This window comes from Neovison vison, chromosome 2, assembly GCF_020171115.1.
Source record: "Neovison vison isolate M4711 chromosome 2, ASM_NN_V1, whole genome shotgun sequence".
Classification (NCBI taxonomy): domain Eukaryota; kingdom Metazoa; phylum Chordata; class Mammalia; order Carnivora; family Mustelidae; genus Neogale; species Neogale vison.
Window position 1 is genome coordinate 187,298,350 of NC_058092.1, and position 25,977 is coordinate 187,324,326.

At 35.9% G+C, this 25,977-nt stretch overlaps 1 protein-coding gene across 6 annotated transcripts in view; it reads right to left on the bottom strand.

Moving 5' to 3' along the window:
* The window catches only part of PPP3CB (protein phosphatase 3 catalytic subunit beta), a 55,312-nt gene that overhangs the window by 27,239 nt on the left and 2,096 nt on the right, over nt 1–25,977 (bottom strand). For all 6 annotated transcript variants that reach the window (XM_044239785.1, XM_044239787.1, XM_044239786.1 and 3 more), the window contains exons 2-9: nt 11,385–11,585; nt 10,574–10,698; nt 7,340–7,451; nt 5,107–5,252; nt 4,695–4,834; nt 4,513–4,590; nt 4,312–4,406; nt 1,225–1,350 (exon numbers count right to left, since the gene is read on the bottom strand). In XM_044239785.1, coding sequence (XP_044095720.1) covers nt 1,225–1,350; nt 4,312–4,406; nt 4,513–4,590; nt 4,695–4,834; nt 5,107–5,252; nt 7,340–7,451; nt 10,574–10,698; nt 11,385–11,535 — 973 coding nt within the window. In that variant the 5' untranslated portion in view covers nt 11,536–11,585. The remainder of the gene's footprint in view (nt 1–1,224; nt 1,351–4,311; nt 4,407–4,512; nt 4,591–4,694; nt 4,835–5,106; nt 5,253–7,339; nt 7,452–10,573; nt 10,699–11,384; nt 11,586–25,977) is intronic.

The window sequence follows — 25,977 nt, forward strand, 5'->3', positions numbered from 1 at the left end:
GAAGGTTATAAGTGTAATGCATCCCTTGCACCTAAGCCCTTTACTGGCCCCCGTCTCAAATGCTAAAGTGGGTAATTCTATCTCCATATTAGCTTAATGTTGACCTACTGAGTAACTGATGAAGACCAGAGGCAATCTTCAAAAAATCTGTTTAATATACAGAGTTTAAGTATTAACTCTGTATTTTAGAACCCAAAACTGCATTGGCAGAAGTAACATATCCCAAACAGAAAGGAACATTTGTAACATGGAAGAGGTGAGAAAAAAAAAAAAAGGGATCTAGAACAAAATGTTTTATAATCATGTCTGTATTCTCATAATCTTATTTTCCAGATATGGAAACTGAGGCATTGCCTTGTGGAAAAATCAGCACTAAAATGGAAAAGGAGAATGTGATGAAATAAGGAAATACTAAAAATTCTATACAACTAGAAAAAAAATTTTTCTTTTTTTTAAGATTTTATTTATTTATTTGACAGAGCAAGAGATCACAAGTAGGCAGAGAGGCAGACAGAGAAAGAGAGGGAAGTAGGCTCCCCGCTGAGCAGAGAGCTGGATGCAGGGCTTGATCCCAGGACCCTGAGATCATAACCTGAGCCAAAGACAGAGGCTTAATCCACTGAGCCACCCAGGCACCCCCCCACAAATTTCTTAAATAGCATTTCTCTTAAAAAGCCATTTAAATATATACTAATATATTATTAATAGAAATTATCATAAAGCATTACCACTAAATTTGTATACGTATTTTTTACATGGGAGAAGAAGTATTAGATTTGAACCTGAACTTCTCATCATTTTTCTCAGAGTACAGAACTGCTATGACTAACACTGCCCAAAACTAGGGTTATTAAATCCTTCTATCAATTACTCTGACATCCCCAAAAGTGGTGTTAAAATGTGCAAAAGTGTCCATTCTAAAGCAAAGCCATCCTTCCATTCTTTCATAAAAGATGTAAGCTAAAGAAAAACAGAAAGAAAACCCAACAGCTGAAGACAACATCAGGCTATTTATAAGTCTTCTTCCAGTCCCCCAGACACCCTCACATGGGGGCTATAAACAGCTAACCAAAATATCTTTGAGGCTCTCATATCCACACCCACTGACACAAGTAGAGCTGAACCCATAGTGAAACCAGACTTCAGTTTCCTTTATCAAGTATGTGCCTCCAGTAGTAAACTGGAGTAAATGTGACAGTAATAAAACATTAAAAAAAAAAATACCTTTTTCTCCAACAAATGGTAACGACCATGTGAAGACATCCATAAAATTGGGCAACCAGTAAGGATGTGGAGAACAGTTAAACTGTCGAATATTCATCACATTATTTTCATACTTTAATACAGCAGCTGTAAGATAAGTTTGAATGTGAATTTAACAACTTGTCTTTAGCTCCAAAACTCTATAACACATAAAAGCAAAAAAAAAAAAAAAAAAATACTGTTTTTAAAGGAGTGGGGAATCAAGGTGTGAGTTGAATGAGGACTAGTAGAGGGAGACAGGTACTAATTGTTAGTAAAAACACATTTTTGTTTTTAACACACTTTTATGTAGAGCATAGTCAGATCTCTATTTATTATTAATGAAATTTCCAGATTTCTAAGCTGTTTGCTTTACTTTACAATTCAGTGATGAACATGCACTTTTACTATATCCAAAATTGTGAAAACTCAATTTTTAGAGGAAACACAGAATGGCAATAAGCAATTTTCTAGGTTTAAAAGTTCCTACAAGTTGAAGGAATTTAAGAGGATCTTTTTAGTTACAGGCAACCTGAAAAGCATTGCTGATGGGAATGAAGGAAAAAACAAAAACAAACCCAGAAAAAAAGCAGTTTTTTATGACTGTATGAATGTATTTATTTCACTTAATATGGGAAATCAAGTGAAACTACTACAAAGAAATGTTTTATTTCATTTAGAAAAAATTCCACTGGGGCTGCCAGGGTGGTTCAGTTGGTTAAGCAATTGCCTGTGGGTCAGGTCATGACCCCAGAGTCCCGGGACTGAGTCCCATATTGGGCTCCCAGCTCCATGGGGAGTCTGCTTCTCCCTCTGACCTTCTCCTCTCTCATTCTCTCTCACACTCTCTCTCTCAAATAAATGAATAAAATCTTAAAAAAAAAAAAGAAAGAAAAAACTCCACTAAAATGCCAAAAAGAAAATATTATAACCAAATAACACAAAGGTAACATACTCATCTCAATTTCAAGTATCTTTCTAATGTTTCAATACATTAAAAGAAATAATATCTTAAATTAACTACAGAGATTTCAGTCACTGGTTATACTATTTTATGGAATACTGGGTTAGATAGGCTAGATTCCAATCTAAGCTGCAACACATACTAGCTTTGCAATGCTTGGTAAATTATTTAACTAATCTGTTTCTCATTTATAATACAGGACTAATATGTCCACCTTGACTACCTCAGATGTTTGTTATACGATCAGAGGATCTATTTCACATGAAGGTATATAAAAGTATAAAATGCTTTGTAGATATAATAATTATGTGGTTACTTTTTTTTTCCATTTTAATGAAAAGCACAAAAATGCAGATATTAAATTCCAAGATTTGGGATTCTGGCTAATACAAAGGCACAAGTAATATGCTTGCTTCCCTTATGAAATAAAAGTACTTTAAATTTAGCATCAGAAATTAAGGAATGATACTAAGTTTTAAGCTTTAAAGCAAAATAGAGAATCTAGAAAATTGCCTTCCAGGTGAAATGAAACATTACAAACATATCCATACCATGTAAGCACTCAAATCATTAACACTATATACAGACTTAATCACTACTAAGAGACATTTGATTTTGACAAGACAGATTCAATGGTTTGAGTTTCTTTTCTGAATACTCAGAAAAGTGATTCCTTTAGCACCCTAAATCAAACTAACAGAGGACAACCAATTAGACAATAATCAACTGAGCACTGAACACTAGGTCCTGTAATACTGACAAGGGGAGGTTACGGATGAGGCATTAGAGCATTGGTACAAAGGTAAATGTAGCCCTCTATTCTGTTCTTAAAAATGGGGTCAAAACTTAGATACATTCTCCTCAAAAATGAAGCCATACATCATTAGGTAACTTCTCTAGAAGTTTTGAAATTTATAATTTGAAATTCTGTAATTTAAAAGAATATTTTAGCACTGGCATAATCCTTAAAGGCTGCATTGACAGTAGTTTCTGAAGATGAGCAACTCAGTCAAGGTACAGGGTTTTTTGGATAATTAATATAATATTGAGTTTTTGTAACATATTCTGTATCAAAGTTATATAGCATGTTACCATTTGATCTCAGGCAAATGTTTTAATCTTTTAACCATCATCTCCAATAACTAAAAAAAAACTCTTCTGTTCCTCTTTTGAACTCCATGACCCATATTTAGCAATGACCTCATTATCTCTCTAATACTTTTAAAAGTCTTTAACCTTCTGTTCTTTCCTCCTGGCACATCTGCTCCAGTGACCCTAGAAACTATGGCATAGTCAACTGAATTCCAGACATGTCAAGACAGAATAGGAGATGGCTTCTTAATTTCCTCTTCTGAAAATGTGCACTACATAAACATACCCAAGCTCATCTTCAATTTCCTTGGCACACACTTAACTAGATTAAGATCCTTTGGCATTATCTGTCAATAAGCTATGTTCAAAGTTAAATGAAACCAAATTATTATAAACAGATCAAATCCAGACAGAAGGAAAGGGAATGGAAACTGGTGGAACAGCACATAAAGAAAAAAGATGTAAGAAAAAATGGAGGAATATATCTGAGAGGTCAGAGTGAACTGATCAAAGACGATTCAACTATTAATCTTCAGGGGGCAATGATAAGAGGTGAAAGCAGGGAATAAGAAAGGGGAAAAGAACCTACATCAGTGAACATAAACCATGTTATCAAGAAACATGATAAACTAACTATACAGTGTAAATACATGAAATGGTCAAAGCAGCAACAGCTTTATGTAAATAAGAAAACATTCTCTTGATTACAAGGGGAAAGATTTAAGAAAGGGGAGTCTGAGAAAATCATGTGTTGTTTCTTGACTTAATTCAGAACATTTTTTTGTAAGATAGCTTCTATGAGTGCCAAGTTGTGGAATGGTTACTACATATGATTTAAGTTTTACATTTTGGATTTTTATTTCTTGTTTTCTCCCCTCCCTTATATCTTACACTTTTTTATAACAAGATTTGGATAGTTACAGTTTCAAACAATGCCTCTTTTCTATTATTTTTTTTTTAAAGTCAATTAAAATGCTAAGTTGTTTAACAATTTTTTATCAACAATATCTTACCTTTATTATTGTAGACATCTAAGTAATTAGGTGCCGAAAAAATTGTTATTAATGAAGGGAACCCTGTAGTTTGACTTTTTCTGTACATTCTATAGCTGTAAAACAAATAGCTTAATATGCATCGTAAAGCATCAATCATGAGTTACTAAGTTTGATTTGTACATAAGGTGTTAATTTGGGCCAGGGAAACAGAATTCTTACCCTGCATCTTGAGCTTCATGAGCTCTAATAATCGATAACAAATTATTGTTTTGCAAAAATTCACACACTGCTGGATAGCTGTAGGGGGAAAAAAGTAAATTAAGTAAAATAATGGTTTTCTATATGAAACATCTGCTATTTTAACAACTAAAATGTGTTTAATCTTGGATATTTTTCCTTACTTATAAAAATAAGAACATCCTCGAACTGTATTGTGACTAAAATGTTCCTGTGATTTTTCATTTCCAAAATCTTCAGAAGGATCGGACCATAGCAAGTCACACATTGGTCCAAATGCAGGTGGCTCTTTGAATCTATCTAACTGTGAAATAAAGAAAAGAAAGAAACAAAGAACAGAAATAACTTGTCAAAAAGTGAGAATAGAATGGACACAGGAAAGTGGTACCAACTTTGAATACTGTCCATACTACATTGTTCTGAATGGTTAGAAGATATTTCCTTAAAATATCAGTATATTAATTTTTTTTTACCATTACCTAATCTTGGCAGTGAAGAGTAGTTTGAAGCTTCTACTGTCTACCCAACAAAGTACTATAAATAGGAATCAACCTTGGAACTGCAATATATACTCACTCTCCTAATATCATCCAGTGTGTGTATTTCTGGTGAAAGTCCACCATGAACACAAAGAAATTGTTGATTTAAAAGTGCAGCGAGAGGCAGGCTATCAAAAGCTTCCATACAAGCTTCATAGACTCTTTCTGAATATTTAATTTTGCCTAGAAAAAGAAAAAATAATTGATAATCACATTACTATTATTTTGAAGATACATAGATACATAAATTGACTATTAAAACCAAGGCAAGAAAACTACAGACACAGAAAACAGCCAAGTGGTAGCCAGGGGTTGACAATGAGTATGGGGGTGATTATGAAAAGGGAGCAAGAAGGAATTTATGAGATGATGAAACTTTTCTGTATCATGACTGTGGGGGATGGGCAGTTCTATGCATTTGTCAAAACTGAGAACTCAACACTAGAAAGAGTGAATTTTATTGTATACAATCATTTTTTTAAAAGGCAAGCATCTTGCCCTATGAGAATCAGTAAAAGAGGCAGTACTGGTCTTCCAAGACAAAATATTAGCTGCTTCTAAATTTGGGCATGCAGCAGATCATCATAAAATATTACTTATAATAAATTAAGTCAAATCCCTAAAATCATCTCAACCCTTTACCTTTACAGGCCAAGTAAGGCTAAATTAGAAGTATACTTAAAGCTTAGTTTTAATACTTTATTTTATTCTAAGAGTCAGTGACTACTTTGTTATAGGCAGGACTACTCCAACATCACAACAAAACCCAAGGTCCACCCAATTAAAAAAAAAAAAGATAATTTATTCATATACTGGAAGAACAGAGGGGTTCCTCTAATCTACAATGAATGCTTAAAATGGACAGTGAAGCATGAAGCCAAAATAACACCAGAGAGACAAAACTCCACTAAATCCAACTGTCATTTACGTTTAAGAAGATTATCATACACATCCCTTTGCTCCTTTCTATTATTAAAATTCCTGGCTATTTTACATTTTTGCTGCAATTTTGGTGGGTAGTTTGTTTTATTAATTATCTAAAGAAAAAAGAGCTTAGTTCCTTTTCCCCTTTTGAATATAGTAACATTCAAATATGAGAAAATCTGGGGCGCCTGGGTGGCTCAGTTCATTAAGCGTCTGCCTTCGGCTCCGGTCACCTGGGATCCAGTCCCATATTGGGGGGTCCCCGCTCAGTGGGGAGTCTACTTCTCCCTCTCCTTCTGCCTCTCCCCACCTGCTCATGTTCTCTCTCACTCACTCATCTCAAATAATTTAATTTTAAAAATTAAATTTTTAAAAAGCCACAAAAATACGAGAAAAATCTTTTAACAGCAACCAGAGGTTCTAAACTGGTAGTCTGTTAACTGTTTTCCAGCATTGAGGTTTAATAAAAAATTTAAATTAATTGCTTTTAGGTCAAGTATGCACTTTCCAGGTCTCATCTTTTATTCATTTATTACTTCATTTTTTACTATTTTATTATTTCATTACTTTTATTGTTGTTATTCATAACCTATTCATTTAGGTTACCCACCTGATCCCTGAAGTTATATGACTTTGTGTTCTCTGCCATTACTCACCATTATATTTTTCTCTTTTTACTGGAAGTCTCTAGTAATATGATCTTTAGTGGATCATGTTTGAGTCTCTATAATTCTGAAATTATTTCTATTTTTAGAACTTAACTCTAAGAATTATTGTAGTCATGAATATTAACTTAATAAGCATACAGTTAAGAGGTGTGAAAAAAGGTCAAATACTGCTCTATATAATATTCTTGCTTCTGGTTATTAGATTGCCATTGCCACAATAATTTAAGAGAGAAATAGGGTAAACACTGTAGGTTAAGAATTTCAATTCATCAATAGCATGTTTGAAACAATCTGAAATGAGGACAAGATGAATAATTTAAGAATCTTCATGGGAGAGCTTCAATATTGGGGGACAAAAATCTCCAATGCAACAACAATTATTTTTTTCTTTTTGGTTTTTATTCTTCCTGTTAGAAAAAAAAAATCACTTAAACATTAAAGCTATATAACCCAAAGCCATTTCTAAATATATTTATAAAATCAAACTTAATAGGAAACCCTGAAATGAAAACATCTGAATAAAACACCATTAAACACTAAAAAACTCTCTAAACAATAATCTTCAAAGCTTTGTATGTTTGGACACAAAATTCTTCTGTTATACTGTAAGGTCTTTCTAGCCATATCACTCCACAGGAATACTGAGGAAATGAAAATATTTCTCATGACAGTACTCACATTCCTGCTTAAAGGTAAAATATTCAGTAAGGTGTCTGCATTCATGATTGCCTCGCAGAAGAAATAATGTGCTTGGGTACAGAATCTTCAGGACCCATAAATATAAGACACACTGCAAAAGAAAATGTTTTGAGAAAATTTATCTTTTATTTTTATTTAACTAAGTTGTTTATTTGCTCATTTTCCTCTAACCCTATTGTCCTTACACCTATTGTCCTTACAATCTCTATTACTCTTTACTACCTTTTTCTCTTTGTCCTTTACTAAAATATAAGCTCCATGAAATCGGGGACTTTGTCATCTTACTCACTTCTCACCCTCCACTTCTAGAAAAGTACCTAGCAAAAAACAGAGTAACAAATATCTGTTGAATGAATGACTTAAACTGTTTAGGTAATTACTTTAGATTTATAGATTGTTTGCTATTAAAAACAATTAGCAGACTGGTGTCCTTCTTAAGTATATCAATAAATAATAATCATGTCAAAAATAATAGCATTGACCATTTATTGAGTACTTACAATGTATCAAGTGACATGTATTTAATACTCCTCGTTTATTCCTCAAACAACCCTATAAAGTACGTAATATAATCTCTATTTTACAAATAAGGAAACTGAAGCAAAGAGTTCAAGTAATTTGTCTGAAATCACAAAACTTTTAAATAATAGAGACGGGATTCCGACCCTCTGATCTTAAGCATTATGCCATCCAGCCCTCTGAAGGCAATAACCTTGTTTTATGTTATTTTGTTGGTTATACTTGCTGCCTTACCTGAAGTAGGTACTTATTACCTAAACTGATCCAAATAAATAAGAATAATATTAAAGCAAACAGTATAGCAGACACTTTTCTCTAAATAGATTTATGTGTGTGTGTGTATTTTTTTTAAGACTTATTTTTAAGCACTTTCTACACCCAACACGTGGTTCAAACTCATAACCTCATGATCAAGAGCCATACTCTCTACAACTGAGCCAGCCAGGTACCCCTCTAAATAGATTTAACATAAGAAACTCACATTTTACTTATTTGGTTAAAAAAAAAAAGGAAATCAGGGCACCTAGGTGACTCAGTCAGTTAAGCGTTGGACTCTTGATTTCAGCTTAGGTGGAGACCTCAAGGTCATGGGATAGAAGAGCTCCAAGTTGGGCTCCATTTCTGGCATGGAGTCTGCTTGGGATTTTGTCTCCCTCTGTCTCTGGCCTTCCCTCCTCCCCCTACTCCTGTTTGTGCTCTCTCAATAAATAAAATCTTTAAAAAAAAAAAAAAGGAAAGATATTTCATACAGAAATTGGCCTGGTTTATAGAATTATAAACAAAAAGGAAACAAACTTTATTTTTAACCAGTTAAGTATATTAAAATGTATAACTATTCACACCTACATTTTTTTCACAAGGAAAAAAAGAAATTAAGCCAGAGAAATACTAAATTCTACCTCTCTCTTTTGCTTATTTTGATTATTATTTTCCTTTTCAAAAATAAAATCTATTAAAAGAGTCAGCCACAAAACACTCGAATACAAGGACACAAACACCAATATGCTTAGTTACCAAAAAAACTTTCTAAAATTGTTCATTTTATTGTTTCTGTCAAAGGCCCTTATTTTTTTCATTAAGAAGGGTCATTTTCTGGTTTCCTTGAAGCTTTGAGGAAAGTTTGAGGTATAGTGGTGATGGAACTATGAATAAAGGAAGAAGAACTCAGAGGTAACAAAATTCCTTAGGGAATTTGAGCAGACAGAACACTGAACTCCTTTCCTCACCATGAGTCCTAGTATACCTGAGAAAGGAGGTTAAAAATACTGGAGAAGATATAAACAACAGGAACCAGCATGGAAATTCACCAGGTAAAGATTCAATTACTGGGAAAGGTGGTTAAGAGTACAGGCTTAGGAGGTGCCTGGATGGCTCAGTTGGCTAAATGATTGATTTCTGATTTCAGCTTAGGTCATGATCTCAAGGTCAGAAGATGGAGCCCCACATCGGGCTGCAAGCTCCTTGTGAAGTGTGCTGGAGATCCTCTCTCTCCATCTCCCTCTGCCCTCTCCCTTGCTTGCTCTCTCTTTAAAAATAAAATAAAATCTTAAAAAAAAGAGTATAGCCTTAGAATAAGACTGGCTGCACTGCTTACTAACAACGTGTCCTTGGGGAAGCTATTTAACTTCTCCAAGCCTCAGTTTCCTCATCTATAAAATGGATAAAATAATAGTACTTATGTCATAGTGTTGTGAGGATTAATGTGTGTTAAGTGCTTAGGATATACTTGGAACACAGTAAATACTCAACACCACAGAAATATCTATTAGTAGAGCTTTCATCCAGCAATTTTAACTCCAAGAATCTGCCCCACAGAAATAATTCAGCAAGTGTGCAAAAATGTATAAATAATCAGACTCACTGAAGCATCATTTGTAATGGAAAAAAATTAAGAACACCTTAAGTGTCTAACAATATTTAACTGTGGTTTATTTATTCAATAGAATACAATGTGGCTATTAAAAATTCTATAAATTTATATATACTGACCTGGAAAGACATCACAGTATAGGGATATATGAAAAAAGTTACAGAACAACATTACAATATGGCCACATTTTCATTTAAAAAAAAGAAAGAGAAATGTGTATATTAAAAAATGCAAATAGGTCTACATTTACTTTTTTTTTTATATAATTAGAGAAATAAATGAAGCAAAAAGAACCATGAGCTGTTAAGTAATGATCAACAGGTCATTTTAATGCCTCTTGTTTTTTAAAAGAAATGAATACTTTCACAACCCACAAAAGACTTGGGTCTTAATAGCTATAGAAGGTGGAATAGAAGCACTAGGGTTTAAGTCTTAAAAGCATTATAGTGTATTTTATTTAATCAGAAAAAATTCAATTAATCTTTTTTCACATGGGGTAATGCCTTTAGGGGCAAGAGAGAGAAATAGCACTAGGTCCTCAGGGCCACTAGATAACAGGACAATAAAGAACCCTCAGTTTACATATAATTTCTGCTGGGAAAAATGGCAATTATAATTGCATAAACAGAGTAATACAAAGAAAATAAAAGAGTTTGAAAAGCAGAAGAGAATAAGTAGTAGTTTTACCTAAAAAGTTCAGAATAGCAGAGGTATTAAAAAGAACCCAATATAGGTAATTTAAGTAACTTACTTTACTAGGAATTAATGGAAATCATCTATGGTAACACTTCAAAGCAAATCAAATGATAGTATATGATTATTACCTCTATACTAAAATAACCTCTGTCCACATAATCACCAAGAAAAAGGTATCGTGTATTAGCAGGTGATCCTCCTACTTCAAAAAGTTTCATCAGATCAAAAAATTGGCCATGGATGTCACCACACACTGAAACAAGAAGATTATTAGATATGAAAAAAAAATCTCTGAAATAACAAATTTTACTTAAATTCTAATTTCTTTTACATAAGAAATAATGTAAATTCTATCAAGAAAAGGTCTCAGCAGGAAGTCTTAGTATCTATGAAGAGTCCTAATAGGGATGATGTGTACCCAAGTGTTTATGTGCTCAAGATCTAGAACAAGATATAATCAAAATAATGAAATTTGAAGTCAGTGATAGAATTTTCACCTAAATTTATAAAGCTCCTCTTTAAGAAGCCAAGTGTAGGTCTTAGGATTACAAAATTTATAATGGTGGTAGTAAAATCTCCATCCTAATGCAATACTTTCTATTGACTGCTATGTTACACTGAGGTATTTGCCCCTAATAATTGAAAGCAAAGTAAATAAGAATTTGTTGAATCAAACTGAATTATGGCCAACACAACTGATGAAACCTTCACAAAAGCGAGTTAGACCAACTTCTGCACCCAGGTTACTTAAGATCATGTTTATTCACTGAAAATAGGCAAAAACCAAAAAAATTACAAAAAATTATCTCAAAATTCAAGATAATGTCCTTGTAATATTATTTTAGTATACCATAGATTAAAAAGTAAACAGCCTTAGATCCGAGCAACTAAATAACGGTATAATTAAAAAAATAATATCCAAAACTTAAACAAGTGTACCTGTTATTGGAGCCTCTACTTCTATCATGGTTTTCTCTCTCCGAAGGATGGCAGCACCCTCATTGATAATTCTAAGTGCAATTTCTTCATCTACCCGACCTTCTTTTACTAAGTGGTTCTTCAGAACATCAACCCTGGGTATCCCATCCATATCAAATACTTCTTCAGATGTCAAGCGATGGGTTGGGGGAAAGGGTACAGCTGCAATTTTTTTTAATTAATAAAACATAAATCACTGTTAATACAGTAACATAAAAACTATTAATGGATCTAGGTAAATAAAAGTAAAACCTGAAAAGCTGGAGTTTTTATTTCTTCTTTATTTACTGGATAGAGGTGTTAATATTTTTAAGGGTTTTTTAAAAAGAGTAATCAAATTATACTTTTATTAATCTATGTATAATAACATGTTCTTTGTTGAGAATTATTAGAGAATGAACTGCCTCAAAAATTAAAAGCTCTTTCAGGATAACTAAAGTTTTCTTTAAGCCATAACATTTTTTAGCAGAACTCACGTATCGTATTACACACTCTTTACCTTAATGAATTACAATAAATGTGAACTTATTACCACATAAGCCTGAATAGGAAGAATTCCCAAATATAAGGTGAACTACCATGTTTCCTAGAAAGTTAAAAGCAATATTTTCTGGCCAACTTGAAAAGAAACTTTTAGAGCTATAGATAAAAGTCAAATACTTATACAATTTAATTTAGATGCACATATGCATTTAAAACAACATTAATAAATCATGATAATTTTGAAATACTGCTTTTCCTCCTACTCCATGAATCACAAACCACCTACATTCAAAATCTTTATGCACATCTTTGACATCAGGGTATTCCTTATCATTGGAGTCATTTTTGAGTCATCTAACATTGTTTTCAAAGGCAAATCTTCACTTCCATTTGTTTGATACACACTTTTTAAATATACATAAAATGCAATCACTGCAAATTTATCCCAAGCCACAGTTCCCATATATATTAATTACCAACTGTACTCTTTCAAACTGATATTTGTTAAATGGAATGGAGAACTATAAGGTCTATTTTCAATAGTATCTAGCACAATTTTGAGGTCATATACCTAGGAAAAATTACTATATTAAATTTATTAGATTCCTTTTTCACTGACTCCAACAAGTGACTTTATCATACAATCAAAATCAGTTTGAAGCAGTTTTAGGCTCTTTACCAAAGAGTACTTTGTTTTTCAAAATAAAGAAAAAAATAGAGAAATTTATAGTAGAAGTCTATATACAGACTCAAATTAAGGCAGCTCTCTCTTCTCTGAAATAAAAATTGTTTTAGAAAAAACACTTTATATTCAGGCATTCAGTATATAGTATTTTCCTGATGTTTCAGAATCATCACTGTAATAGTCAATTATTATATAGGAGACTGCAAATGTATAGGACCAACTGCTTCTTCACATTTCAACTTAAACAAAAAAAAAAAAAAACTAAAAACAGGAGCCTGGGTTAGAATTATACCGATGACTTTGGGGCACCTGGGTGGCTCAGTGGGTTAAGCCTTGGCTTTCAGCTCAGGTCATGATCTCAGGGTCCTGGGAATCTCTGCTCCCCGGGAAGCCTGCTTCTTCTCCCTCTCTCTCTACCTGCCTCTGCTGCCTACTTGTGATCTCTCTCTGTCAATGAGTAAATACAATCTTTACAAAAAAAAAAAAGAATTATATCAATGACCTGAGAAAGAATAATAAGTAACTATGTTCTAGTTTACCAGGAAAACAAATTAGGAAGAACTTAATACTTCTTTTTTTTTTTTTTTTTTTTAATTTATCTACTTGACAGAGACCTCTAGAGGGAACACAAGCAAGAGGAGTGGTAGAGGGAAGAGCGATTTCCCGACCAGCAGGGAGCCTGATGCGGTGTTAGATTCCAGGACCCTGGGATCATGACCTGAGCCAAAGGCAGCCGCTTAACAATTAAGCCACCCAGGCGCCCCAAGAACTCAATACTTTAGAAGTGGGGCACCTGGGTGGCTCAGTCAGTTAAGCGGCTGCCTTTGGCTCAGGTCATGATCCCAGAGTCCTGGGATGGAGCCCACATTAGGCTCTCTCTGTTCAGCGGGTAGCCTGCGAACCTCTCCCTCTGCCTGCTGCTCCCCCTACTTGTGCTCTCTCTCTCTCTCTCTCTCTCTGTGTCAAATAAATAAATAAATAAATAATCTTTAAAAAATATTTTAGAAGTGAAATAAGAATTAAGGCAGAAGGATGTCAACCAATTCTAAAAGGCTTTGAAATCACCAATTCCTCTTGCTTTCTTTGACACTTAATAAATAAAATTTGAACTTCCTTATTTTCTCATTAGAACATATTAATTTCCACTACTTTTCACCACATTTGGAACAAAACATTAAAATACATTCTGTTCCCCCAAATATAGTATGTCTACATTCTAATTAAAAAAAAAAAAAAAAAACCTCTGTTAAAGTTATTTTTTTCTCTAGCCAGAGAGTAAATAAACCAAATTTGACCCTATCAGTAAATCAACTGTTTAAAAACTACAGATTTTAGGGGCACCTGGGTGGCTCAGTGGGTTAAAGCCTCTGCCTTCGGCTCAGGTCATGATCCCAGAGCCCGCATCGGGCTCTCTGCTCAGAGGGAACCTGCTTCCTCCTCTCTCTCTGCCTACTTCTCTGCCTATCTGTGATCTCTGTCAAACAAATAAATAAATAAAATCTTTTAAAAAAAAAACCTACAGATTTTAATAACTGATTACTAAAGAAATCACAAGTTACTTTGGGACATTATAAAAATGAAAAGGTTAAATATCTCAAGTATGAATTTTTGAGATTAAGATGGAATCATAATTCTCTCAACAGGCCAAGAGAATTTTTTTATCACTCTATTCAGGAAAACAGATACCGTTCAAGATGATGCATTCAACATTATGTACACTTTCTAATAACAACACAATTTTACTACTGGCTGAATTCTATTCAAAATATACAACTTCCTAAAAACCCAACTGGGACACCATTCCCCATCCTCTCAACTCAACCAGTCACCAATGTTACTGAATGTTTTCATACACTTTGTGAATGTCCCACTGCAATTCACACTGAGGTGTTGCCACTTTTTAACCAACAACCAGAATGTCTTTATTCACCTGAAAAAAAGTATCGTTGCCTTCTCGCTCATGGGTAAATCATCTATAGATCTATGCTCTTCCCCTTCTTCAACTCAAGGCATGCTTTTTTTCTTTTTAAAATATGTTATTTATCCATTTGAGGGAGACAGCATGAGTGGAGGAGGGGCACAAGGAGAGGGAACAGCAGACTCCCCACTGAGCAGGGAGCCCAGAGATCATGACCTCAGGAGAAGGCAGAGGGGTAAATCGTTCAAACAAGTGAGCCACCCAGGCATCCCAAGGCATACTTTTACATTTCAAAACTAGCTGGGATACATTTTAAGGAATGGATATATTGTGTAAGGGTTCTTTACCGAACTGCCACCATAAATGAAAGGTGAAAACTACAGATGAGTGTTGTTCTAACAACACAACACTAAAAGTAGAAAATGAAGTTTCTAAATGATGTGGGAAACAGAGGCAGAAGAAAAATTATTTTATTTCCTTATCCACTGACAAGCCCTTAAAACAGGCAGAGAAACATTCCTCTAGGGACACAAGCGCTTCCACCTGGAGCTTTCCTAAGGGCAAAGGGCAATCCTAGCCTGACAGGCCCCTATACCCAACCAGGATCCTACTAAGTCTACTTCAACAATTACTTTGAAAACTTTATCTCTAAACCCTTTAAGATAGTGTGATGATCATTCCCAAGCCCACTGATATGTATCTAAAGGGTCTCCAAAAAGGTTTTATTACTGGTAATCAATAACCTTCTTCCTAAACAATGGCTAGCCCCTCAAGGTCCAAGAAACCTTGCTTCCAAACTTCCTTAGACTTCTGCCATCCCTAACCCCCTTCCCAACTTACAAGTATATAATGGACCACTCCTCACAAACCCAGGGCAGCAGCTCTTTCTGCCCACGGGTCCTGTCCCTGTGCTTTAATAAACCACCATTTTGCACCAAAGACATCTCAAGAACTCTTTCTTGTCCATCAGCTCCAAACTCTATGTCATTGAACCTCATCTATATTCTAAGACTTCATCATTAAGACTACATTTTGGTATGTCAGTACATAAGAAAAGTCATGCGGAAAGATATAAGAGGGAAAAGGGACATCCTCTCTGGAAGTTGGAGAAAGGAGCTGTGGCAGGTGATCTGACCAGGCAAAAGAAAGCCAACCAAATAGGATTTAGCTAATAGAGGATAATTATTAACCCTGCCGGTCTAGAGAATTAAAAACGTTTTTCTCGGCCACCTGTGGGGCTGGGTCTGTTTGACATCTGCCTTTGACTCCGGTCAGGATCCCAGCTCAGAGTCCTGGGATCGAGTCCCTTATCAGGCTTCCTGCTTAGTGGGGAGTCTGCTTCTCCTCCCTCTGACCCTGCTTGTGCTCTCTCTCAAATAAATAAATAAAATCTTTAAAAAAAAAAAAAAGTTTTTTCATTAAAAATTAATATTCTCGGGGCACCTGGGTGGCTCAGTGGGTTAAGCAGCTGCCTTCGGCTCGGGTCATGATCTCAGGGTCCTGGGATCGAGTCCCGCATCGGGCTCTCTGCTCAGCGGGGAGCCTGCTTCCTCCTCTCTCTGCCTGCCTCTCTTCCTACTTGTGATCTCTCTCGGTCAAATAAATAAATTAAATCTTTAAAAAAAATTAATATTCTCAACTATTACTTTGTTTTGTAATTCCTAAGGCATTTTAAAGTATTCCCATCTATTTTCAGGCTTTTAAATGGTTTTTCTTTTTATTTCTAATTCATCTTCAGCAAATTATTCCTGCTTTTCTAGGATTTTCTTCCTGTATATTTTTTTCTCTTCTTTCTTAAAAGATTCTATTTATTTTTGCATGCACACATGCATGAGAGGTCGACATGAGGTGAAGGCAGAGGGAGAAGCACACTCCCTGCTCAGCAGGGAGCCCAATGTAAGACTTGATCCCATGACCCTGTGATCATGACCTTCGTGGAAGGTAAACACAACCAACAGAGCCACCCAGGTGCCCTCTCCTTATTTTCAGCCTACTTTTCCTACTCTTCTATATTTGTGATAGGGAAAAAGCAGAACATAAATATATGTAAATATAATGTAAACAGTCAAAAACTAACGTGGCCTAAAAGAAGGATTAGTTGTAATAAGCTAAAGAGCTACAAGATAATCACAAATCACCAAGTTTCCAACACCAGAAAACCTGATTTAGTAGTATTCATTTTGATATAACTGGTCTGTTGGAAAATTCCCTTTAACCTAAATTTTGGAATGAAGCGCATATTTGTATAGTAATCAATAACATCCACAAGCTAATTTCATCCAGATTTAATGTAAAGTGGCTTAAAAAATGTCTATAGGAAGTTTTGGGGTTTTTTTAAAGATTTTTATTTATTTATTTGATAGACAGAGAGAGATCACAAGTAGGCAGAGAGAGAGGGGGAAGCAGGCTCCCCGCTGAGCAGACGATGTGGGGCTCGATCCCAGGACCCTGAGATCATGACCTGAGCTGAAGGCAGAGGCTCAACCCACTGAGCCACCCAGGCGGCCCTCTATAGGAAGTTTTAATTTAGGCAATTGGAAAAATAAATCAGGGATCCATATTGATCAGGGATGGGGGAAGGCCACAGATACTTCTTTTTCTACTACTGGGCAAGGGATCCTAGAAATTAACTAAACCTGTACCCCAACTCTAAGCAAAGGCTACAAATTATTAGTCCCATGAGGCCCCCAACACCAAGTGGAGTGCCTGCAACCTACGTCAACTGAAAGACTTTCCTATAAAGTATCAATCAGAAACTTGGGCCTCTCATCATTACCATTATTGGTAACTGTCCAAATAAAGTCCCTCCCATCATCTATGTTTCTGAATTTTTCTCTGTACTTCTTTTATACCAGGCCATCTCTGGCAGTTCTCCTTCCCCTTAATCCTTTTCATTTTGAATACCCATTTTATGTTTTTTAACTCAACGATCTCCCCCTACACACACACACACACACACACACACACACACCCCTCTTAAGATCTTCATGTAATGCTATCATCTCTCTAGCTTAATTAAATCTTAGCTACCCTGAAGGACAGCATTTTTCAGACACTTTTTTTCAAAATGGATGCTGCACATTTTTCCACACTCTACTATTCTCACCAGAGAAGGCTTTGGTCTTGGTGCAGCTCCACATTACCACTTCCAGTTCATCACTCCAAAGAAGAAAAAAAGTATCGTCTCCTTTGGGGTTCATGCCTTCCAGCTAATTTATCCTTGTCCCTGCCATCTACTAAACTTCTAGTCAACTCTCACACAAAACTCTGGTTCCTGGCTTCCAAGCCTTCAACAAGCCTTCTCCACTCAAGCCCATCATCAAAGTCCATGTGGGATGATCTATGTAAAACTTAAGAACTGAGATGTTCTGGGGCACCTAGGTGGCTCAGTGGGTTAAGCCTCTGCCTTCAGCTCAGGTCATGATCTCAGGGTCCTGGGATTGAGCCCCGCCATCAGGCTCTCTGCTCAGCAGGGAGCCTGCTTCCCTCTCTCTCTCTGCCAGCCTCTCTGCCTGTGATCTCTCTCTTGTCAAATAAATAAAACCTTAAAAAAAAAAAAAAGGCACTGAGATGTTTTTCAATTCCTCAGCCTTGGCCATAATTACTGCTCTGCCTCTTAAATTCTGGACTCCAATCTCTCGCTCCATGATTAAAACCTCCTATCCTTTCAGTTCCACTCCCATTACTCCATCTGTTCTTCAATTCATTAAGAAACTGGAGGGGTGCCTGGGTGGTTCAGTCTGTTAAGCGACTCTTAATTTCGGCACAGATCATGATCTTGGAATCCTGAGATTGAGCCCCATATCGGGTGTGGAGCACAGCACAAGAGTCTTCTTGTCCCTCTCCCTCTGCTCCTACCTCCACTCACTCTCTCTAATAAATACATAAATAAGTAAAATCTCTAAAAAAAGAAAGAAAGAAGGAAGGAAGGAAGAAAGGAGAAAGAAAGAAACTGGACAGCCCTCCTTATCAACTCCCTTCTGGACTCCTTTGCTTCTTACAATTTCAAAGGTGTTCCATCATCTACCCACTTTTTAAACAACATCCTAAATTGTCTGCCCTTTTGTCCTATTCCACCAACAAGTGAAAACTGCAGTTCTTGGATGAGTTGGCTTCTAAACTTGGGTGCTTAGTATAAAAAGTCATCAAAATGGCCCATCAAAATGGCCCAAAATGGCTACTACAAATTCATGGTCTTCACCTTAGTTATGTGCATTTCTCAGCAATCCTATTAAATATTCTCTCTCACATACTCCTCAGGGGAGATTTCAAATGGCCTCCTCTTTCTTGAACCCTTCACTCAACCTTATCTCTTACTCGGTTATCAATTTTGTGTCCAATTTCAGAGAAAATTGAGGCTTTCAGACCAAACTTCACTTTCTTGCTCCTCTCCATCCACATCTACACCAGTATGTGTTTTTAAATTTCTCCCCATTTCAAGGAAGAGGTATTCCTCCTGTCCTTTACTAAACACCCTATTTGGTTCCTGCATCCCACTCTCCCAACCTCTTAACTTCAGTCACCCTCCCCATCCCTCCCAAGGTCTTATTGCTTCCTCTGCCTGACTCCCCACTGGGTCTTTCCTTTGACCATATAAACATACTTACACATCTTTAAGATCTAAAAATCCAAACAAGTAACCCTGACTCATCCCTGCTTCTGCCATATATATCCTTTTTGACAATTAAGCTTCTTGAAAGGGTGTTCAAATCTACAATGGGGATCTTCATTTTCTCACTTTCGTCTATTTTCCTCAGTCCATATTTTTCTGGCTTCTGCTCTATTCCTCCACTATAACTCTCTCCTCTTTCGGGTTCTTGAAATCACTCACCTGGTCTTTCTTATACTTTCTTATACTTCTCTGGTCACAGATTGGTCTATTTCTAGTCTTTTACCTGATCCTTAAATGCGTGTCCTATGATTCTGTCCTTGGCCCGCCTATCAACTGCTCTGAACTAGTGATCTCATTCATAACCATAGTTTCAACTAAAATGTACATTTTGAGGACCCTCAAGTAGATTGCTCAGTCTAGATCTCTCCCCTAAACTCCAGATCCTTTGTAAACTATCAAATATCTGTACTTGGATGTTCAATACATATCTCAAACTTATTATGTACAGAATTTAGGATATGATTTTTCCCTCTAAACCATTACCAATAATTACCCAACTAGGAATTATCCTAGAATTCCCTTTATTCCTCACCCTACATGGCCAATAACTCCTATATAATTCTCTGATCTGTTCCTTTGGTCCTGAGACACTGAGTAAAGATATTTTCCCCTAGAATTACACAATCTTTCAAATTTTGCCTACTCTACTACAGTCAGTATATTCTTTCTAAAATTCAAATCTTAACCTCCTCTTGTTTCAGAACTGGCTTGAGTATACAAAATCCTAATTCTTTATCTTCAGATGGCATGCAAGATCCCTTGTAATCTGAACCTTGCCTACATTTCCAACCCTCATCTTGTCACTACCTCACATTCCAGATACTTTCTACACTCCAGAAACTTTATTTTCCTTTTTAAAATTATATCATTTTTTAAAAATCTCTGTTACTTTTTCATGCCCTGTTTGGGGGTACACTATTACCATTTTTTCTTTTAATTAACTTCTTGTCCTTAAACCTCATTTCAGTGTTCCGATTCTTGAAAACTTTTCCTCATGTTCTCAGACTAAGTTAATGGTGTCCCTTCCATTGTGGTCCTATATCATAGCCTATAATCCACATCTATATCATGGCACTTACTAACTGCACTGTAAAAATATCTCCCCCATGTGCTTATGAACTCTTTGAAGGGAGGGAGCTATGTCTTTCATCACCACATATCTGGGGATTAAAACATTGCTATTAATCAATATTTACTGAATTAATGATATAGTTTCTAAAACACTTGTGTATCTGGACACTAATTTATATAGCAATGACAATATATTTATACTGCTTTATTTGCAGTTTACGAAGTATGTACTTTGACATACATAAACCTGTAAGATTTTCAGAGGCATCCTGGAAGTTTGGTAGGGCAGGTTTTATCCCCATTTCATAAATGGGATAAGAGGTTCAGAAAATTTGGGGCACCTGGGTAGCTCAGTGGGTTAAGCCTCTGCCTTCAGCTCAGGTCATGATCCCAGGGTCCTGGGATCGAGCCCCTCATCAGGCTCTCTGCTGGGCGGGGAGCCTGCTTCCTACTCTCTCTCTGCCTGCCTCTCTGCCTACTTGTGATCTATCCCCCCCCACTGCCCCGCGTCAAATAAATAAATAAATAAATAAAAAGAGGTTCAGAGAACTTAAATGGCTTTCTCAAGGTGTTTCAACTAGTAAGGGGTAGAACCATGGTTGAAATTGAGGTCTTCAGAATACTACTCCAATACAATCTGTCTTATACCAACAAAATGACAATGTCTTCTGGCTCAAAGAGTCATCAAAAGTTTCCTCATCATGAAAATGGGTATAATCCCATTCTGGTGCCATGCATTGACCACATGCTCTAAAAAAAAAAAAAAAAGATTCAATAAATCCTACAGTACAGTCCTCAAAATTTCAAGGTATCCCCTTGGGATCCTTTTAATCTGTGGTGGTTATTTAATATAGCACCTTTCCCTCAAAATTGGTTCCCCTTCATGTCTTATTTTTGACATGGTTATCACCTCTCTCACACTGGAACTTGAAATTTTGGTGTTATTGTTCTCTTCCAAGACTCCAAGTCCTACTGATTCTTCAAATTTTCTTCATTTTCTTACCTCTCCATTGCTGCAATGCTAGTTCAAGTACTTATTGCTTTGTGTACTAAAAGAAATCTAACTAAAAAAAAAAACCGAACTCAGTTCTACTTTCCCTCCCTCTTGTTTGTACAAAACACTGCTAGATTAACCTAATCAAAACTTTGGGGTAGTTTCTTAAGAACTAAAAAATAAAGGTGGAGGGGGTAGCCACAAACGCATTTCCAAGATCCTTCCCTCTTTGACCATTTCAGTCTTTTACATTTCTTTCCAATCTTTGCCTCTAACTACAATTGCTCAATTTAACCAATCCCTAAAGCAAAATTAGTCTGATCCTTTCCTTAAAAAGTTTTGGTCTTCCACCCGTTAGCATACCCAATAACTGATCCAATATATCTACTTTTCTAAAAAATATTTAAAGAGAGAGCGAGCACGAGCGAGCGAGCATGGGCCCATATATAGCGAAAAGCAGCAGAGGGAGAGGGAGAAGCATGCTCCCCGCTGAGCAGGGAGCTCCTTGCTGGGCTTGATCTCAGGACCCCAGGATCATGACCTAAGCCAAAGGCAGATACCTAACCAACTGAGCCACCCAGGCACCCCAATATATCTACTTCTAAAATTATTCAGAATTTGCGTCATATATGGTTTCTCTCTTTCCCTTAATGCATGCTTTGGTTATTCTGCACTTGGACTACTTTGGTCCTAAGATGCTGAAAAAGGACTCCCCCTCCACCTAGAATTACTACAATCTTTTCAATTTTGCCCACTCTACAACACTCAGAATTCTCTTGCTAAAATTTAATAATTAATCTGACACCCTGATTAAAGTCTCTCCCCTTCTAATATTTTGTTCTATATAATGCCATGTTACATTTCAAAAACCAAGATATTGGGTCAATCTTCTATTTTAAAACCTTCAATAAATATGATGATGGCTACCACTGGTTAATTTAAGAAAAGGTTAATATAACCTAGGAAATAAATATATCAAATGCAAAGGAAAGTCACAGTGTGTGTACTAAAATGAACATACACACAATACAGACAATGCCCTCTAAGTGATAAAGGTGGATTCTTATACTAAGACTAACAGATTCAATAAGTGCAAGAGACAATCATGTGCCACGCCATGCACTGAGGTACATACTTTACATGGACCATCACCATTAATCCTTCAAAAACCCTGAAAAGTACTTTATTAATTCAATTTTACCAATGCGAACACTGAAGGTTGGTGATATTAAGTATCTCGTCCACAGTGAAAAGGTTATTAAGGTAACCTAGGATTCAAACCTAGACTATTGAACTCCAAAGCCTCTTCATCATCCAGAGGCTATACTGCTTGAGAGCTTTAGTTTCAGTTCCTCAACTTAGTGTACCAAAGATGGTTTCTAACGTCATCTCTTGCCACTCACAGCCAAGCATTTACACACTACTGGCACACAATTTCAAGCTTTTTTCCCAAACTCCATCCATGCCTTTCTGCTGCTGTTTCCTCTACTCCAGTCCTACCTTCTGTTAGGAAAAATTCTACTCACCCTTCAAGCCCTACCTCAAAACATAATACTCTCATTGATGCTTTCTCTCCAAATAAGAAAAAGTCAACTTCTTCTTTACAGTTCCAATAGCACTTCATACATACCTTGTTATATTATTTAGTTGCAATAATGCCTCCCCCACTAGACTGCCAGCACTCCAAGACAATTTTACTTAATTATGTCTAATTCAATTGTGTCTCCTCAATGCCTATTATGCTTTGGTACAAAGCAGGTACTCAATAAATGTTGCACATAGATGGTCCCAATTCTCTGGCTATTTAAATCCTACCCTTCCTTCAAGACCTCCTTCTTCCTTATATAAACTCTCGTTAGACCACTCCACTCCAGAGTCATCAGTACCTCCTTTGAACTCCCTTACTGGCTCAAGTCACTTATCTGGCAATTATTAATGGCACCCACCCTTATGACATATACAAATAACTTTTCATGAATACTTTTTTCTCCAAGGACTAAGACGGTTTTTCTTTTTTTTTAGAAGATTTTATTTATTTGACACAGAGAGACACAGTGAGAGAGGGAACACAAGTGGGGTGAATGGGAGAGGGAGAAGCAGGTTTCCTGCAGAGCAGGGAGCTCAATGTCGAACTCGATCCCAGGATCCTGGGATCATGACCTGAGCCAAAGGCAGATGCTTAACGACTGAGGCACCCAGGCGCCCCTCATTTTTTTTATACTTCTGTTGTCTCCCTACAGTTTTTAGCATACAGCAGGCATTTAATAAATATTTGCTATTTGATTACTATGATGTTCCAAAATAAATATTACATAACATAGAAGGATGCCCAATTATCTTCACTTAATTTTATCTGTGTATAAATAAACATTTTTATGATAAAATGAAGTCATATGATTGGTACTAAAATACACCTCATTTAATAAATCAAGATTCTTTTCATCAAACTTTTCCTAATAGCTCTTGCTAATTCATTCAATAACTGCAATCTAAAGCTTTTGCCTTACTACTGAGCAGCTATATTCCTTCCTTGGCATTTTCCTTCTAAGATGACTTGTTACCACAATGTTCTCTCTCCTTCCCTTCCTCCCTCCATCTCTTTCTGTCTGTCTCTCTCATATACACACACTCACAGACACTATTTTCTCTGTTCCTTTGCTTTCTCTAGGACACATGGTACTGAAGATTTATTTTAGAATGCTTAACAGTTTAATGGGGGTGGAAGGAAAAAAGAAAAATCATTTTCAAGAGTTATCTTTTTAGACAGGTAAGTCCACAAAATACATTTAGTAAACAAAAAATTAAAATTCAAGTTGTTTTAAAATATGATGAAATAGAACTAGCAATAAACACTGAAGTAGCCATGTGACCTAAAGACCTATGTGGGTCATCTAACAATCTGTAATGAAAATAAGCAATCCTAATAAAGCTACCTACTGGAAAACACTTGAGCCAAATGACCTCAGACTTATAAGCAGGGCAGCTGGCAAGAGAATAGAAATGAACTGCAAAGCTGCCTATTTGAAATATATCAGCTTAAAAACTTAACACACACACACACACACACACTCTTCAGCATTTTGGTTCAATCTGAAAGTCTGATAATTTAAGAGATAAGGTTAATATAACCTAGGAAATAAAGAAAATATACTGAATGCAAAGGAAAGTCACAGTGTACATACTAAAATGAACATATACGATATAGACAATGCTCTCTAAATGATAAAGGTGGATTCTTTTATCAAGACTAACAGATTCAATGATCTCAAGAGACAATACAGTTTTACAAATCTGAGACCACATCTATATAGAAAGTACATTTTTAAAGTACCTGGAAATAAAAGGTAGGGTAGTATCTGGATAATTCAAGTCAAGTAAATTGGGGAAGGAGGGAGAGAGAGCAATATACATAAATTCAGGGTTTTATGCTTTAATTACCCATAGCAATTTTGCTGATGTGGCAGTTAAGGCACTCATGCAGATACAATTAGCCCTTTTTCTTAGTTTCTTTCCTTTTTCTTATTTCCAACTTATCTTAGTGGAAGAATAGAAAAATGTATAATGGGAAATACTTAAGAGGGCATACTATCTCACCTAAACCACTGGGCTACAGCAACTTTCAAACACAAGAATTTGACCTAAGCCAGCAACAGCTTGAGTAGGCTCAGAAATAAAATTGGTGGGGAGCCCGGGGGGTTCTGCCTTCCACTCAGGTCATGATCCTGGGGTCCTGGGATCAAACCCAGCATCGGTTCCATTTTCAGCAGGGAGTCTGCTCATCCCCCTCCTTCTGTCCCTATCCTCCCATGTTTTCTTGCTCTCTAATAAATACAATCTGGAAAAAAAAAAAAAAAAATGCTTTCACTAGCCAGGAAACCTAATCACCCATAATCAGCAATACGGAATCACCATTAATAATTTTAATGTCAGTGAAAAGCTAATTAAATTAATACATGAATCACCTATAATATTCCAAGATTTCAAACTTCATATGAACTTTAGACACATGAATTAAACACAGAAAGATATACAGCCCTTTTGAAACTATCATGACCATAAAATACAGGCCTTCTGACTAAAAAGTATAAAAGTATAAAATTTAGAAACAAGGAAAAGGTTCAGGGAATAAAAGACTACTTGTATTCAATACCAACAATGGTCTCCATGATATTACTACTATGAAATGATACAGATACAAAATTAGCACATACTAAACTTACAAGATTTTCTTAAGTTGAACTTAAGTTTAAGGAGCACTGTGGTCATGTATGTTCTGACAAGAGTGTTCTCTATCATCAAATATAACATGATTGTACAATTATTCAAAGAAGGTAGGCAAGAACCCTGAAGATAAAATCCAAAACCAGAATTCTGTATAAAAGGTGTATTTCCCATTAATTTTTGAGGAAGCCAGAACGGAGACTCCATGAGCAGTGCAAACCAGTCTGTGGCCACCATCTCTAAACATGTGATCCTTATCAGGCATTCCAGCTGCTAACAAATTCCATAAAGAAATGAAAGTTGTCTTGGTGAAGAATATAATAAGCACATGAGATGTTACTCCTATGAGCTCTATTTAACTATAATTTTCTACACCAACAAGCTCCTTTCCTATTTACCTAAATCAAATGACTTTTATTCCATATCAATAATCTACAAATGTGACCATCTTGGATTCACAACTCACCCTTAAGGGAATATGCCTTATGTTTGGAAACTTATTTTTACTGT